The 18,346-nt window shown below is 34.1% G+C and overlaps 2 protein-coding genes across 2 annotated transcripts; both read left to right on the forward strand.

Moving 5' to 3' along the window:
• The first annotated feature begins 511 nt into the window (after window positions 1-511).
• LOC139883988 (uncharacterized) lies at window positions 512-3,646 on the forward strand. The gene is made up of 3 exons (XM_071868078.1): window positions 512-546; window positions 720-794; window positions 2,337-3,646. The coding sequence occupies exons 2-3, from the start codon at window positions 735-737 to the stop codon at window positions 3,339-3,341; spliced, it is 1,065 nt and encodes a 354-aa protein (XP_071724179.1). The 5' UTR covers window positions 512-546; window positions 720-734; the 3' UTR covers window positions 3,342-3,646.
• A 1,718-nt stretch (window positions 3,647-5,364) lies between these two features.
• Window positions 5,365-12,617, forward strand: LOC139847378 (uncharacterized). Its single transcript, XM_071837051.1, has 20 exons — window positions 5,365-6,428; window positions 6,814-7,252; window positions 7,337-7,424; window positions 7,540-7,721; window positions 7,812-7,945; window positions 8,079-8,145; window positions 8,264-8,393; window positions 8,485-8,584; window positions 8,672-8,747; window positions 8,817-8,999; window positions 9,187-9,347; window positions 9,558-9,660; window positions 9,921-10,119; window positions 10,216-10,508; window positions 10,586-10,707; window positions 10,812-10,956; window positions 11,067-11,159; window positions 11,687-11,760; window positions 12,029-12,082; window positions 12,220-12,617. The coding sequence occupies exons 1-20, from the start codon at window positions 5,365-5,367 to the stop codon at window positions 12,518-12,520; spliced, it is 4,008 nt and encodes a 1,335-aa protein (XP_071693152.1). The 3' UTR covers window positions 12,521-12,617.
• Window positions 12,618-18,346: the final 5,729 nt, after the last annotated feature.

An 18,346-nucleotide genomic window follows, 5' to 3' on the forward strand; every position in this document is an offset into this window, starting at 1 on the left:
CCCTAAAAGTGAGAGGGATTGCTGCAATTGCATTAGCTGCGAAGAATTGGAAGATGGAGTTGATAGATGGCAGATTGAAGATCCAGGATGAGTGATTTTGCTTTCGATTTTCTAGGGCTGTGTTTGTTTAGTCCTAGGTTTTAGATCTTCTTGTCGTTTCTTGTTTTGGGGTTATGGATATTCCCTGGCCCATGTATATACTTTGGTATCAATAAAATTTTATTTCGAATATATATATATATATATATATATATATATATATATATATATATATATATATATATAAATATTATACTCCAGTATATTTTATAAAGTTAATTTTAGTTATACACACCTTTATTTTGAGCTAGTACATATGCAACCAAATAAAAAAAAAAGATATCAGAACAAAAGCTTAGGGACCAAAGAGCTCATTGAGCTATATTATAGGGATGAATACTGTATCTTTGTATTTTTCTGTATCTATCGGTTTATGTATTTGTCTAGATTTCAGTTTCCAAACGCCCAGAGTTTATTCAAGTTCTTCGAAGAGAGAGAAACGCAAAGGTAAATTCATTCGTATTCCATTTCTACTCCTATCAATTTTCAACAACCGATTCATTTTATTTTCTTACAGATTCAATCACATATACGTGTACATGTTCTCTAATTACACACTATCTGTATTCATGCTGACGTGTTAATACAGTGATTTATTCCTTTTGTTCGCAACTTGCTAGGGTTTTAATTCAAAAATGGCGAATGATGAAGTTGTTTCGTTGGAGCTTCCTGCACCTTCTGGATGGAAGAAAATGGTTCTCTCTATCATCTATTTTACTTTATTCAACCTGTATATCTGTTTGTGTGTACGTTCTGTTTATGTGACTATTTTTGGGGCTTAATGCTCGAGTTGTTGTTGATTTTGTGAATTATGTGCTATTTGTAGCTTAATTTATCTTGAATTTGAGTTAATTGTGGGGAATTTATGTATTTTGGGTGGAATTTTGAAATTAGGGTTTGTCGAGGTTTTTTAATTGAATTTGGGGGAATATAGGTTTAATTAAGCTAGCATGCATGTATCCGCTAATTCCTTTTATATTTTTGTTTCTTTTACAAGTTTTTATGAATTTGTGCCATAAGTGTAGTTCAGTTGTATAACTATTGAACTTTTTGCTGAATTACTTGGGTTTTTTTTATCGAGCATTCAAAGTTAGGGTTTCTGAGCAGAAGTGCGTTTAATTTTACTTTGATGCAATTGAGTTTTTTATATTCATATATATCTCTGGAAGATCATACATGAGTTCTAAATATTCGTTAAGTAGTTAGTCACCTTCAGTCTGGAATATAACTAACTTGTACATCAGTGTACTGCAAAGAAAAAGCTTTTGTATTTATTTCCTTTCTTTCTGAGGTAGTTAAAGTTCATACATGTGAATTGAAGTGAGAGTCTCTTGCTGATTTGTACAAAAAAAGCGAATTTTTTATTATAAAAATATATGCTCTCCCTAATATGACAAAAACAAGTGGCCTTTTTTCCCTTCTCCAACTGAGTTGTATTATAGGCAAGCTCGTTTTTGTTCAATTATGTGTTGTGGACGAGCAATTATGTCGTGTAGCTCACTAATATACTGTTCTTTTGAAAATCTTCTTCAGACTCACCTCTTTCAATACTCATTTGCTGCAGCCTTATTTTCTAAATGTAACTATGACTGTTTGGTGCAGCAAATGATACGTCTAACTTATTTTAAACGATAACTGTTTGATTTTTATTGTTTGACATTATACAATCTACACTTCTTAAATATTCCTTTTGCTTTACATAGTTTGATTAATAGAGGCCTTGTTAGTTGTTCCCTAAGCAAAATTTTTATCTGATCTGTACGTATTGTATAATAGAGGCCTTGTTAGTTGTTCTCCCGATGGTAAGAAGTCATTGCAAGTAATGAGGAGGTTAAAGAAATTAAATGATTGAGTATGCCAGCCTTTTTATGAAGGATTTGGCCACTTTTTGTTAGTAGGTTGAAGGATTGGGGACATTTATAATTACCTGAGTTTTACTTGAATCCGATAGGGGTATTCTTTCATCATTGTCATTTGTGAGTACCTTGTTTTAGTTATTGTTTTCTTTGATGAGCTTAGTGATTAGTGAAGGTTGACGACTTAAGAAATGCTGCACTTCAAACATTTCAAATAGTGCAACTATGGCTTCTTTTCTTGAATATATGAAATCTATTCTTAAATCTTTTTGTGTTGATGCATCGTATGTGCACTATTGTTGTTTGCTTGGCTCTAATATATGTTTTTTGTCACCATAACATTCTCACACCTTTCTAATATGTGGACATATATGCATTTAGTTCTTGCCAAAGAAAGCAGGGACACCAAAGAAGAACGAGATAGTGTTCACCGCACCAACAGGAGAAGAAATCACTACCCGAAAGCAGCTAGATCAGTACCTGAAATCACACCCTGGCGGCCCCAAAATCTCAGAATTCGATTGGGGAACTGGTGAAACTCCAAGGCGGTCTTCAAGAATCGTTGAGAAAGTTAAGCACGCTCCACCACCACCTGAAACTGAGCCAGTCAAGAAGCGGGCTAGGTCTTCCTCTTCAAAGAAGGGTAAAAAGGACATTGAAGAGCCACCTCAACCTGAAGAAACCACTGAGAAAGAAAACACTGAAAAGGACATTGAAATGCATGAAGCAGAGAAAACTGAGGCTCCTGAGAAAACCATAGCGGAAGATAACCAGAAAGAAGATGAGAAGGACAAAAACGCCCCTGAGGAAAAAGCTGAGAAGGATGAAACTATGGAAATGCATGAAACAGAGAAAACCGAGGCTCCTGAAATTACCATAGCGGAAGATAACCAGAAAGAAAATGAAAAGGACAAAAACGCCCCTGAGGAAAAAGCTGAGAAGGATGAAACTCCAAAGATACCCTTGTCAGAGGAAGAAGCTGAGAAGGATGAAACTCCAAAGATACCCTTGTCAGAGGAAGAAGCTGAGAAGGATGAAACTCCAAAGATACCCTTGTCAGAGGAAGAAGCTAAGCCTGTAAACGAGGTTGCTGATGATGTCAGCAAAGGAGACACACCAGTTGTAGATCAAGATAAGGCTGATATTGTTGGTGGCACAGCAGCTACAACTGAAGTTGCAAAAGAAGAAATAATCCCAGATGTGCATGATCAAGATAAGGTGGAGAATGATGATGTCACCCGTGCTGATGAGGGGCAGAAAGGTAATATCAATGCGACTGATGCAGATAAAGAGAATGGAATGAACAAAAAGGTTGAAGCAGAGGGGGAAGTCGCAGCAGCACCAGCAGCAGCGGAGAATGGTTGTCGTGTAGAGACCCAACCGTGATAAATAAAGATTCCTAACAGTTGGATGATGTTGTTTGTGTCATTTGCAGCTTGACATGTAGAGTCGTCTGTATGTTTTCGTTAATGCTTTTAATACAGTTAACAGAAGAAGAAGATATTCTTTATGTATAATGTTGGCATAGTGTTAGGGGTCGTCTTAGTAGTCGACTCCATGTGTTGTCTTTACATCATCATCGTCTATCATAATATCATAGGATTGTGGGCTTATGTTGCATTTAAGGGAATTGTAGGTTGCAGATATCATCATACATGTACCATTATGTAATAAGTAAATCCTTCACTTCCCATCTTTTGCACTACTGTTTTCATTTTGTTTGTTAGGGCATTACTAGCTGTTTATGAAATACATTTAAACGTGAAAACATATATGCTGCTAGCAATACTTAATTTCGATACTGCAACGCCTAATCCTAGGTTGTCAGGGTAAAGGTCAAAGAAGGTGGTGATAACCCGTACTTCTTTGATTAGGCCAACACTTTCCCTTCCCCGCTTAGGTAAATACTCATCCTTCCCGGTTAACTTAAGACGACGTCCATTTACTCGTTAACAAATCTTTACGTTTTTAGGTCATGCACATTTGACACATACTTGCTCACCCCTATAAGGGTGATTGTATTCAGTTTATTGTATCCTTGCAGCACTCTCATTTCCCCTTTAACCAACTTGACAAACGTGTTCTAGAATCAGTTTTGTTACTTGATTTCTTTCGAAGTCCTAGATACGTTATACATTAATAAGAGTAATGCTAAAAGAGACCTACCTAAGTGAAATGTTAGTGTACCTATCATTTATATTTGTATCTTTTGGTTACTAGAGACCTTCAAAAATGCAATTAGCATTTCACGTACAAATTAAGGTTCATATAACTTATTTTACTAGTTTTATTTATTTATTTTTATTTTTTGTACTAAAAGAGGAAAACATAAATTTGGTATAACCCAAAATGAAATAGTGGCCATTAATATGGGACATAAGTAGTAAAACTTGTGATTTCTCTCTTAAAAGCAATCCTCTGGCCTTTATTTAAAACACTTGCTAAAACAACCTAGTCTCTCACTTACTTCTCTTACGCTCGCTTGAACCCTAATTTTCCCAACGCCGTTCCAACCTTTGACATTTTGCTGGAGGTCCGGAGGCTTTGATCCTACAACCATAAACTCTCTCTACCGTCATTATATAGGTGGGTTTGGCCATATTGTTTACATCTCCTCTACTCGTCCTTTTCTGTGTCTTTTTTTTTTTTAGGTACCAGACGTAGTTGGAGCTTCCTGTTACGACTTCATCCGCCTTATTGGTGGTGGTCATTGGATGATGTGGTTGTTAGTAGGCCTCATCGTAGAGGTTACTTGGTGTTTACTGGTATATTGTCGGAGCTGGTAGTCCACCATCGTACATGTTAATTAATAGTGTTTCATACATTAAACTATATAATTAATTAACTGCGATTTGAGAGATTTAAAAGGTGATACAGTCTTAAAAAAGAAGGTTACTTGTTACTACAACAAAACACAATAATTAATTTATACCTTCCGAATTATTACGTTCCTTAATTATTTGTAAAGTTATTAAATAATCTGATTTGCCAAACACTTTAAAATGATTATTATTCTATATACTATTATTGAAATTCTTAAACAATATAATCAAATTCAAAATTCGTTAAATTTAATTAATCTTCTTTATTATTTGATGATTATGATTATTCATTTATTATTAAGAAAAACCATTATATAATGTATAAAAAATAATGGCTAGGACTCGTAATTAAGATAAAGATTAAGATATACTCGTATTAGAAAAAATAAAAATAAATAACTATTCTACGGAAATTCGTAATCGCCTGTCGACATTTTTTGCCTGAGCAGATTTTGATATGGCCGTATCTTGATTTTAGAGGCATTATTGATCGTCAATTCTACGACGATAGCATGTAACAGTTAAATCGATGTATCATTCATCACAGGACACCATTAACCGATCAGAGATCTCAAACAACACGTACAATGGCGTCATTTATCCAAAAACCGTTAGCCGATCACCCATCCGACTGCATGCTACCGGGACCACCTTCTCGCAACAACTGCGGTTCCGCAGACCTAATTTCAACCGGCCTACTCGCTTACGCCGCCGGCAGCACCGTCCCGATCATCGACACACGTTCAATGCAGCTCGTTACCGTTTTCCCTATCCCTCCTCCCACACCAACGCCAATCACATCCACAATCGCCACGTCATCACTCTCCCCGTTCGTAACATCCGTACGATGGTGCCCTACGTCACTCCGCATCAACATTCTCTCAGACGACACGAATTCGACTCATTCGCACCTTCTTCTTGCTGCAGGTGACCGTCAAGGTCGAATATGTCTCCTCGATTTACGTCACAAAAGCTCACCTTCTACATTTCTAGAAACGGATCAGCATGCGAAGTTAGGGATACAGGACTTGTGTTGGATTCAATCGAGATCCGATTCGTGGATTATCGCTGTGTTAACTGGACCGTCTCTGTTGTCGTTGTTTAATATCTATACTGGATGTTGTTTTTTCAAGTATGATGCAGTTCCTGAAATGTTTTCGAGTATTAAACGTGATCCATTTGATTCAAGGCATTTTTGTGTTGTAGGTTTAAGTGGATTCTTGTTGTCTGTATTTGTATATGGTGATGCATCTGAATCTGATGTTGTTATTGAAGAGCTTAAAATTGATACTGATGTAACTGAATTGAGTAAGTTGGAGAAAGAACACGGTGTCGCTTTTGGTTCTTCTTATGTTTCGGGTTCAGGTTCAGGTTCGACTTCTGGTGTTACTATAAATAATACTCCTGCGTCTGCTTTGTTCCCTAGTTATGCAGTGAAATTGGCCTTTTCGCCTCACTGGAGACATATATTGTATATTGTATTTCCTAGAGAAATGGTTGTATTCGATTTGCAATATGAAATGACTTTATCTCGCGCTAAGTTACCGAGGAGGTGTGGGAAGTTTTTGGACGTGTTACCGGATCCAAGCATGGTTTTGGTTCATTGTGTTCATTTTGATGGCAAGATAACCACTTGGCGCCGACGAAAGGAGTAAGTAAATATTGATAATTTACTTAAATCGATATCATACTTATGGCATTTTGTTGATTATGCAACCATTGATTTATTATTGTGCCATAATTTGCAATTGTTGGAACTCAATGAAATTTTTTAGTTACACAAGAAATCTGAGATAGTTAATTACATAAAATATGATCCATGTGTACTGTTACACATTAAGACTTCTCAAGCTTTTTTATCTTAACTTTATGGTTATAAACGGTGTGCGATCTAACATGTAACGCTATGCATCTTGCATACAGCTAGAAGCTTTGATCATCTTTTCTTAGAAATATGTTCTGTAGCTAATATAATATTTGTGCATGTTAAATTGATTATATACAGTTGATTATATTTCATTTTCGTATAACTGCAGAGGAGAACAGGTGCATGACATGTGCATGATGGAAGACATTATGCCATCGATTGGCACGTCTGTACCTTCTCCATCACTTCTTGCAGTTGTTATCTCTCAATCGGATGCCACATTGCAAAACGTTGGCAGACATTTTGCTGATGCAAATGGGAATCCATCTCCTGATAACGAATTCAATATGGATTTTGATAATCCGTTTGATTTTCGAGATGAATCACATATTATTTCTAAAACATATTTGCTATCCATTTCTGATGATGGAAAAGTATGGAATTGGCTCTTGTCTTCTGAAGGCCTCACAGACAATCCAAAAGATACATCAAATGCAGTTTCAGATTCAAAATCTGATAAACGTGTTTTATCTTATGATTCTTTGAAGGATGCGGCTAAAGTAAGGCCATCAGCCTCGACTGTTAACCAAGACAAGCTAACACTTAAGGTTGATCAATTCTAAGCAGATTGAAACTGGTATGTATTACTAATCTTCGTTACATAATTTGGTTGTTCATGAATTTTGATGCAGATAAGCCTTGTTGGACAGCTTCATCTACTTTCTTCAACGGTGACTATGTTGGCTGTACCTTCTCCTTCTTTGACAGCTACTTTGGCAAGTAAGTTTTGCGTTCTGTAATATTCATACATATCTTTATATTAAATATTTATTTATTATTGGATGATAAATGTCACATTAATCAGTTAGTCAATGAGATGGTGGTATATGTGAAGGTGGTGGAAATCGTCCAGCTGTCGCTGTTCCATTGGTTGCTTTAGGAACTCAAAATGGTTCAATTGATGTTATTGATGTGTCTGCAAATGCGGTTGCTGCAAGTTTTAATGTCCATAGTAGTGTTGTAAGAGGGTTGCGGTGGCTTGGTAATACTAGGCTTGTCTCATTCTCATACACTTCGGTAGATTTCTTTTTCAGTTCTTACTTGAATTTTACTTAAAAAAACAATATTTCATTTATAGCATATAACAATTATTATCTACTCATACAGGGTGAGAAGTCGGGAGGCTTTGTAAATAGGCTTGTGGTTACATGCCTCCGAAGCGGTCATAATAGAACATTTAGGGTCTTACAAAAGCCTGAGCGTGCACCAATTAGAGCTCTGCGGGTATCATCTTCTGGAAGGTTGTACAAAAGCAATGTTTTTTTTTTTTTTTTTTTTTTTGACCTGATATAAAAATGGACACTGCATTCTTTAGTTTAGAACTGCATTCTTTCAGGGACTATTAGTGATACAGAGTCTTAATGTATGTTGCAGGTACCTTTTGATCTTGTTTCGTGATGCACCTGTTGAAGTTTGGGCAATGACAAAAACTCCAATAATGGTAAAATGGCTATTTGTGTTCCTAGATATCATCATATGTTGATTTCAGTTTTTACCATCACTACTTGCAGACTCACTTAACGGGTTTATTTTTTTATTTTTTTTATTGTTTATTGCAGCTTAGGTCTTTAGCTCTTCCATTCACAGTTCTGGAGTGGACTCTTCCTACGGTTCCACGAACAACTCAGAGTGGAACATCGAAGAACACTGTAGTAGAACACACACCAGATGCGGGCCCTACAGACTCTCGTGTGCTTCTTTTTTGCTAAATTTCACATACTTTGTTTCTACCTTTTATTATTCCTTTGTGTCATATTTCATTCTCAAAAGTAACTTGCAGATGGAGCTCAAGAAGACTTTACAGAAAGCTTTTCGTTTGCTCTTGTAAATGGTGCACTTGGGGTGTTTGAAGTTCATGGACGAAGGATCCGAGATTTCAGGTACATTGTTTTTGAGTTATTATATTATTAATTATCTTGATATATGGTGAATGTTCATGATGATAAGCATTTCTTATTGTACTACAGACCAAAATGGCCTGACGCATCATTTATATCTTCAGAAGGACTTATTACAGCCATGGCTTACCGTACACCTCATGTGGTTAGTTTACTCCTTTTATGTATGATAGTTTTGGTTTTGAAAGCGAATGACTTTTTTTATATTTGTCAGGTTATGGGAGACAGGTTAGGGAATGTTCGTTGGTGGGATGTTACAAACGGGCAATCTTCGTCTTTTAGTACGCACAGGGAAGGAATTAGAAGAATTAAATTCTCGCCTGTTGTTCCTGGAGATCGTAGCCTTGGACGTATTGCTGTATTGTTTAATGACAATACCTTTTCTGTGTTTGATCTTGTAAGTGACAAAAGTATCACAATTTGTAGGTACAAATGATAACCAATCTGTTACCAAGAAAATAATCGGTTTGAAATAAATAATTATATCTATAGATTCAATTATGTAATACATTTTACTTGGAATTTATTTGACAAGATAAGTTAAAAAAAATAATATAATGAAGTTTTATCTTAATCCGTTTCAGGATTCACAGGATCCATTAGCTAATTCCCTACTGCAGACTCAGTATCCAGGAACCCTTGTGTTGGAACTCGATTGGTTACCAGTGCGAACCGATAAGAATGATCCTTTGGTGTTGTGTATTGCCGGAGCAGATAGTAGCTTTCGTCTTATTCAGGTTAACATGTATGCAACACATTTCGTCTTATTCAGGATAATTATTAAGTTTTTTCATCTCATATATATATATGTCCTAATCTAATCACTCAGTAATGGGAGTGTTTAAAGTATATAACTCATTTTATTTTTCTAACTTGGTACATTTGGTCTGTTTTTGAGTTTCATAACCTGCTATAGTGAATACCCAGTAGCATTTATAAATATATTTTTTTTCAGTGACAAAAGAATTGGGTACGGAAGCCTGCCTGTATGTGTGAAGGAGCGATTTCGGCCAATGCCTTTATGTTCTCCTGTCTTGCTTCCTACTCCACATGCCTTGGTACATTTAACTTCAAGTTTAAATTCTTAACATTGAGAAGTCAAATTGAATCTAACTATTACTACTTGTTAAACAAAACAAAATTTTGTATGAGCTAAATAATTAACACAGAGTTTTAGAATATGTCTGTTGATTCATCATAGTACATGAAAAGTAAATAGTAAGATGTTGTTGACTAACTTGGTTAATAACATATCTTCAGTTAGTTAGTTAGTTTCCCCTCTTGTTACTAAGTTAACAGTTTTGATACTATAAAACAGGCATTGCGATTAATTTTGCAATACGGGGTAAAGCCTTCATGGTTCAATACATGTAGTGTTATTCCAGAAAATAAGGGAAATACACAAAAAACATCTGTTGGAGATCTTCGTAGTTATCTAATTGACGTATCACCTACTATTGGTGACTCTGTTGTGCCCGAATTGCTTCTCAAGGCATTAGAACCTTACAGAAAAGAATGTAAGGTTTATTACGTTTTACATGTCTTGTTTCTAATGAATTTTGTTGGAGAAAAGTTCATTTGTTAATTTTTTTAAAACTTATTATTATTATCAGGTTCTGTACTTGATGATGAGAGAGTGAGAATCTATGCTACTATAATAAATAAAGGTTCTGCTGCAAGATTTTCATTTGCAGCTGCAATATTTGGCGAAACCTTAGAGGCTTCCTTTTGGTTACAATTGCCTTATGCATTAAAGCACTTGTTGAGTATGTTGGCTTACAAATCGCCGCAAAAAGCGCCGGTGAAAATTCCGTCTCCATCAATTGATGAAGAAGCATCATCTATACTAAGTAGGATGTTCTCCAAGGGAAGATCGGTTTCTGGGTCAACTAACACAAATATAGTCGTAAGTTTTATGGGTATGAATTAATAGCTTTGAGAAAGGATATTGGATATCATTAATATGGGTATTTTTATTGACAGAATGATGGGCAACTTAGGATGATGGCATTTGAGCAACAAGAGTTGTGGGAAAATGCTAGTGAGCGTATTACGTGGCATGAAAAATTAGAGGGTGAACAGGCTATTCAGAATCGTGTACACGAGTGAGTTACTTTAAATTAATATTAATATTTTAATTTTATTAATTTATTTAATTATTATCATTAATTATATTATTCAACTCTGACATTATGAATGATAACACCAGATTTGTAACGGTTGGTAACTTGAATGCTGCTGTAAACTTGCTACTTTCAACTCCTCCAGAGAGCGCGTTCTTCTATCCGAATGCTTTGCGTGCAGTTGCACTTTCATCTGCAGTGTCAAGAGATCTAAATGAACTGGCTGTAAAGGTAGATACTTGTACTTTTTCAATTTAGGAGTATATGACATTGTCTTTTTCAGTTTAGAAACATTTGATATGGTTGGTGGCTTGTTTGTTTGTTTGTTTGATGCTTGGTAGGTTGTTGCAGCAAATATGGTGAGGACTGATAGGTCATTGTCTGGCACGCATCTTCTTTGTGCTGTTGGGAGATATCAAGAAGCTTGTTCACAGGTGGTTTCCTAAAAAGTAACTAAAATTGAAATATGCTGCTGTAACAAGTAATTGGCTTTCTTAAGTGTTATAACTTGAAATTACATTTTCTTTTAATATTTAACAAAAATGCCAGTAAAGTATATGATTGATTTTGGACAAAACTGTTTTTTCATTAAAAATATATTGTTTTTGTAGTATTTTTGTAGTGTTTTTGAAGATAAGAATTTTGATCCTTTCACAATCAAATGGGTGGTTAATTTGGGTTATGTTTCACCTTTAATGGGTCCACTGGGCTAGCTAATGATTTAACAGAAAAAGGAAACTGGTCAAATAGGTCGAGCGGGTCATACAGGTCAAAAGTCATTCAAAGTGCATAAAACCACCTGAACCTTATCAAAATGATTCATATTGTTAATGTAATAAGACGTTTTGTGATCATACTGAATCAATCTTACTTGTGGTCCATTTTGACCCAGACCAAACTTTAGCTTAAACCATTGCAATTCAGTTGTACTAATTAATCTTATGTACATATATATTTGCAGCTTCAAGATGCAGGGTGTTGGACAGATGCTGCAACCTTGGCAGCAACACATTTAAAAGGAACTGATTACGCAAGGTTCACTTCTTCATTTCACCCCTTCATCTAATATATTTGGCCAATCATTTTTTTATATCTTCTTTGTATTTTACAGTATTTACTACTATCAAATATGGTTACTTGATAGTACATCTTATTTCGGTTGGTTTGTTAAACTGCTTAAATCATATATATATATATATATATATATATATATATATATATATATATATATATATATATATATATATATATATATATATATATATATATATATATATATATATATATGTTGTAATTTTGCCAGGGTAATGCAAAGATGGGCAGGACATGTCTTGAATAAAGAACATAACCTCTGGAGGTATCTTACTTTTTCCCATTTATTTATCAATGCTTAACCCATTAATCCATTAGAAATAAACATAACCCAACTCAAAATGGATAAAAATGGTCCTACCTAATGTGGATTTGGGATGAATAATGGTCGAATGCATGCAGGGCCCTAATAATGTATGTAGCAGCTGGTTCATTACAAGATGCGCTAGTGGCACTACGTGAAGCACAACAACCTGACACAGCCGCCATGTTTGTAATTGCGTGTCAAGAAGTTCATGCTGAATATTTAAACAACTTAGAAGATCCTAATGACGAGTCATCTGCAGCAATTAAGGAAAAATTGCTCGTTTTGCGTGGATTGAACCCACAAAGTGACCAAGTTATAGCTGTTGGTGATTTGTACACGCAGTACCAACAGAAACTGGTCCATCTTTGCATGGAGTCACCCCCATATTCTGATTAAATCCTGTTTCTTACAACAACATACATTAAATTTATTTTCCTTCACTCATATGCATCTTACATATTTAATTGCCTTCAATTTCAACCTTTTTATCAACACATTCATATGTAATAATAGCATGAATTTGCCATTCTAAAACATAAAAACTTTTATGGATGTGTTTTGTGATATATATATCTTAAATTTTTGTACTTACATTTCTTTAGGTTATAAAATTCAAAAAGCTGGTATAGATCATGAGTATTTGGAAAAGGTAATGTTACTCTTTATATCTCCATGAAAACTTTTTTTTTTTTTTTTTGGTAAGCGAGGAAACCCTCATATGAACTAGCACATTGGCTCCCCCATAGAAGGTAAAACCTTGGTTAATCAAGCCCCCCGAGCGCGAGACCTGGTACCGGGTGCATTGCACATTATGCGCACCCTCTAGTCACACTCCCTTTTTGAACAATTTGGCATAGCCAGAAAATGGTATTAGCAATAACATTTTTATATCAAACAGTAGGTATTAAATTTTCTTACTTGTACTTTGTAAAATGATCAAATGAACATGTTAGGTTGTATCGTAGTTTGAAAGTTATGTGGTTTTAACTAAAACTGAAGGTGGCTATATTGGAACAGAAGTGGGTTTGTGTTTCTTATAAGGTTACTCATCAATTCCAGATTTTTTTTAACTGCACTTTATGAAATTGAATGTGCTTATGTACTTGAAACCGAGTTCCTTTGTAAGATAAGCCCATCACTTGAAGCAAAGATTTTGCAGAACTGAGTTTCATCAATTGTTATATATGATGCTAATTTGTAACTTACGGGTGTGATTATGTCAATTCATCTACTTTTATAAACCTTAATTTGGTTTTTGTATCATTTCTAACGGGGTAAATAGCTTTAAAAAGATTCTCTAATTAATTTATTAATTAGTATATGAGTATTACATAGAAGTTCTTGAGGTTTGTGGGTTATGTGAGCTGGTCTTGGCCTTGCAGTTTTATAGGAAGAAGCAATTGTGAATTTTGTTAAAAGTACATCATTTGATGGAGTCCAAGTTAAGAAAGTGGTAAATAGTGTTTTTGAGTAAGTTTCAATATAAATTCATTTTGTCAAACTATAATTATAATCTAGCAGTGTTTTTGTATTCGAGATTTGAAAACTCATTTTGTGATTCAGTGTTGTAAATCTCTCGAGATCTCCCCGAGATCTCCCCCGAGATCTCGTTTTTAGAAGGCAACCGAGACGAGATGTTCATCTCCCGAGATTTCTCGGTCAATGGGGTCAAACTTAGTCAAAGCCACGATTTCTCCGATTTTCTTGCTAATTTGTAAGATTTTCTTGTAAAATTCGTAATTTCTAAGATTTTCTCGCCCATTTCTCGGATATTTTTGTAAAATCTCATAAAAACGTATATAAATATACATATATTTAAATTTTTATGTATATTTTTATTAAAAAAACTATAAAGTCAACGTCCGAGATCTCCCCGAGATTATTCCGAGATGCCGAGATCTCCCTAAAAAAGTCCAAACGAGATCTCCCCGAGATCCGAATTCTCCAACCTTGTTGTGATTACTGTTGTTAGGGTTATTTCTAACAAATTATGGTTTATTAGTTAAAGACCCGCAATTTCGCGGGGTTTTTGAAGGGTGAAATCATTTATTTTTTTATATTGTATTTGTTATTTTGCTTTGAATTTGGTTATCCAAACAATCTAACAATAGAAGATGATCAATATGAAGTTGATGTTTCCATAAGAATATTATTTGTAACATATTTATATTGGTATTTTTTTTAATATACAGAAGAATAAGATTATACAAACATAAGATCATACATTTTAGTTGTTTAGTTGCAACTCGTGTTTAATAATAAGACCTGTAGCATATCAAAATTACCATCATTCATCGATTGGCATATCATAAAGTTCAATTTACATGTCAAACTATTTAATGGATACTAAGCTACCATAAGTTACATCTTAAAGTGTTTAATAGTTACATGTCTAAGCATAAAAATAGAAAGAAACTAAATTCATAGATACATCAAATAAATGGGTCACCAAATAAACATATTATTGTATAAAAGTAAGTCAATATGAAGAAACTTACGTTTTCGGGTTGTTTTAACTTTATTACACATCTTTGAGTGTCATGTGGACCGCTGAATAATTATCAGTAGCAGCATAAGGCATGCTGCTACCCTCCTGCTACTCGTGTAAAGAAAGTAAAATTCACATTTCATAGCAAGAATTAGAATATAGAGTCAAACCCGAACCCGAACCCTGAAAAAATAAATAAAGAGGAAGCCGTTTTTAGGGCCTTAAACAATGGAGGGACACGTGTAAAGAAAGTAAAACTCAAAAGAGAGTTTTTATTAAGTAATAATTTTTTGAAAAACCCATTTAATCACCGTTAGATTAAAAAATTACTTTACAATACCCCTTAATCCAACGATTATTAATCATCCACGAAAATTATTAGGTAATAAATCATCATTAGCTAAGTTATTGTCGTTAGTACCCTTCTAATTAAAATAAACACACGAGCTTCTAAGAAAATTAGGGGATCGATATACTAATCCCATTCCATCGCCATTCTATGCTTCAACGATTCAGCTTTTTTGCATCCTTCCCAAACCATCGCTGACAAAAAAAACCATAATCCCATTCCATCTACGTTATCTGCTTCAACAATTGTAAACTTTCGTAACTCAATTTTTCAAAACCGGTTATTATTCCGTGGATGGGATATAAACCTTCGATTATCGCCAATCAGATACGTTTAAGTTGTAACATGAAATTAGGGTTTTATACACTTGAAACAATCAATCACGTTGTAATTGTTAAACATTATGACGGTTGAAGTCTTTTCGGCAACGTTTATTCAATCTTTAATCGCATTTCTCTATCAATTTTAACAGGTAATTTATCGGTTTGAGTTCTCCAATGGCTCGATAGTTTGGTATGATTCACTTTATTACAGCACGTATCTCGAATTCTCGATCACGATGTTTTGTATTGAACCATTTTTATTTTTGAGCACTTTTTTTACTGATCACATATAAAAAATCCTTATATTTAATGACTACTTACTGATCATGCATAGCCGAGTGTTTTGAGCATTTCAAACAAATAGGACCGAGCACTCTACCCACAATAAGTGAACCGTGACAATCAATTCCGCGAGTATCAAAATTCATAGCTAACTTTTTTTCAAGTTTGTTCTCCCCATAGACACTCTCGTAAGTAGAAACAATTATTCCGCTTGAATACCACCCTTCGGTGGGTCCATCATCATAAATAGATTCAGAATTAGTATAAACAGAATCATCATTATCAGTATCTGATTCGTAATCAAGATCTCGTTGCCATTCTACTACAACTATATCTTGAACCGTCGACAAATCCCCTAGTGGTATAGAAGACAACGGATTGTATCGCGATTGATTCTGTTCCAACGTCATTTTAAAAAAATTTGCGACTGCTGCTTCAATTTTATCAGTTGGTAGTTCCATAACCTTTCCAAGCTTTTTTGCACCAAAGTTAAATACACTCTTTATACGGTAAGAGGTTCCTATAAAAATATGATCCATTGAGACAAAAAATATTCTTTACACTAACAGGATAACCCGTTTAGACCGCTTACATCTGAGTAAAAATACTCCCTAAAGAGAAAACCTCAATAATATACATAGATACATATATATTATTTTTATTTTTATTTTATTATGTATAAAAAGAGATCAATATATAGAATCTAAGCTCGTTCTATATGAACAAAGATGAAGAATGTGCTGTGAATTTTTGTTATCATAATTTAAAAGTAAAATTGTGGAAACTTAACACTTAAATTCATTGAATTTAAGTATTTACATGATTTATGGAAAGATCAAAATTTATGGTATGGCCCAGCCGTATCAAAGGAACTCAACAACTTGTGAAGTTGTGAGTTGTAGTCATATCGTGGATAAAATGAATGTGTGTGTTTGCTGTTAAAAAAAAAAGTAATCAATTACCTATAGAAATACTCCGTCCAAGATTATTGGTGTCTTTTAGAGGATCAATAATATTAAGAGGCTTGATTTCGAGATTAAATATATGTCCATTCGAAGGTACATTGTACGTTTCTTGACACATTTTCAGAAATTCCCCACCAAATACAGAATCACGTATGGGGATGTCAACTGCAAAAAAAAAAAAAAAAAAAAAAAAAAAAAAAAAAAAAAAAGGCTGAATCAGAAAGAGTTATGAACATTATCACTATCATGCTTAAAGGAGACTTTTTATGAAATTTCTTTTTATTATAGAAATTTACCTATAAAATGAGTGGTGTAACGATCTATAACAGAATCAGTTTTTAGTTTTTGCAGGTGGCCTTAACTTATTATTTACCGCGTAATAATCAGAAAAAATTTGAATGTACCCAAATGCTATAGCGTCAACAAAAAATTCAATAATCAGTTTTAAAAAAATGGTAATAACATACAATTTCTTACCAATTATGTTAGGAAATGAAGATACACTTCTGTGTATAACGATTTAAATATAAATTTAAAGACTTTATTTCACAATAATTCGAGATATAAATTACCATTAACGGTGTGGTAGAAGATTCAAAGTACATATGGAATATGTACAAGAGTAAAATTTCTAACGCATATGTAGACATGAGTCCATGCATTGCACCAAGGATACAGCTTTCGTAATAACACCATCCTTTGATCAACATTATACTTCGCTTAAATAAATGATCTTGTCCAATTTTACGATCGATCTGCATCAACAAACATATCTAACAATTATAAATACACTTTTTAGGAAATATGGAAATTAAATTCGATCGTATATACCTGTTCAAGAAAACCCAATGAGCAAAGTCCGCCCAACTGATTAAACGATATATCCGTTAAAATATCCCCAATGATGCATTTCACGAGTTTTACCTGCAATATAGAAATAAATCCAAAATATTGCAATGTACTACAATATATATTCTTAGAATTTTAAATATTTCAATAATGAATTATGTAGCAGAATGATTCGATCATATTGATTTCTCTAATATTAAATTCAGCATTTATGTTCGTCAATTCAGCAGAAAGCGCTTTAAAAACATCCTTAGCTAATTCTTCTTCTTGTCCAGGAACACCAATGGCCGTTAGATCAATATCACCATCTGGGAGGTACGTTTTGAGCGGGACAGATCCATATGGGAAGACCTGCAAAAATAAAATGTAATGATAATAATTGTTAATTCGATTCAAGAAACAATTAGCTATCGAATTTCAATTTGTTTACAACGTTGAAATCCATGTAGCGCAAACAAGAATGGTGCATTAATTAGTTGTTACTGATTACAAGATGAAACTGTAAGTGAATCAAATAACCCATAAAGGCAATTAGTCTTAAATTTATGAGGTCTGCGAAATGATCAAAACAATATGAACATAAACGAAAGAAAGGAAAGCTTATCTCCTCAAAAAAGATTCGAAGAAGTAAATGTATCTTCGTTCTCATGCAAATCTGTATGTTACGTAAGTATCGAATATAACAAGTGAACACGCGTCACACCATATCTGTTATCTGATTCTATTGCACTCGTTTTACGCTTAATCTTCACTAGGAAAAACATTTGTTTAACATAATTATCAATCTACCATTCACTATCTCTACAGATCTCATTTAACAGTATATTTGCAAGTACAAACAAGGGTAAATGGATCGATAAAAATTAAAGATTGACTTTCAAGCCCTAATAATAATAATCCCAAAATAGATTAGTGTTAGAACCCTGAAATCCTCATGAACACAATCACGAGATCCACAAGACCGTA

Source organism: Rutidosis leptorrhynchoides, chromosome 1 (genome assembly GCF_046630445.1).
Source record: "Rutidosis leptorrhynchoides isolate AG116_Rl617_1_P2 chromosome 1, CSIRO_AGI_Rlap_v1, whole genome shotgun sequence".
NCBI lineage: Eukaryota > Viridiplantae > Streptophyta > Magnoliopsida > Asterales > Asteraceae > Rutidosis > Rutidosis leptorrhynchoides.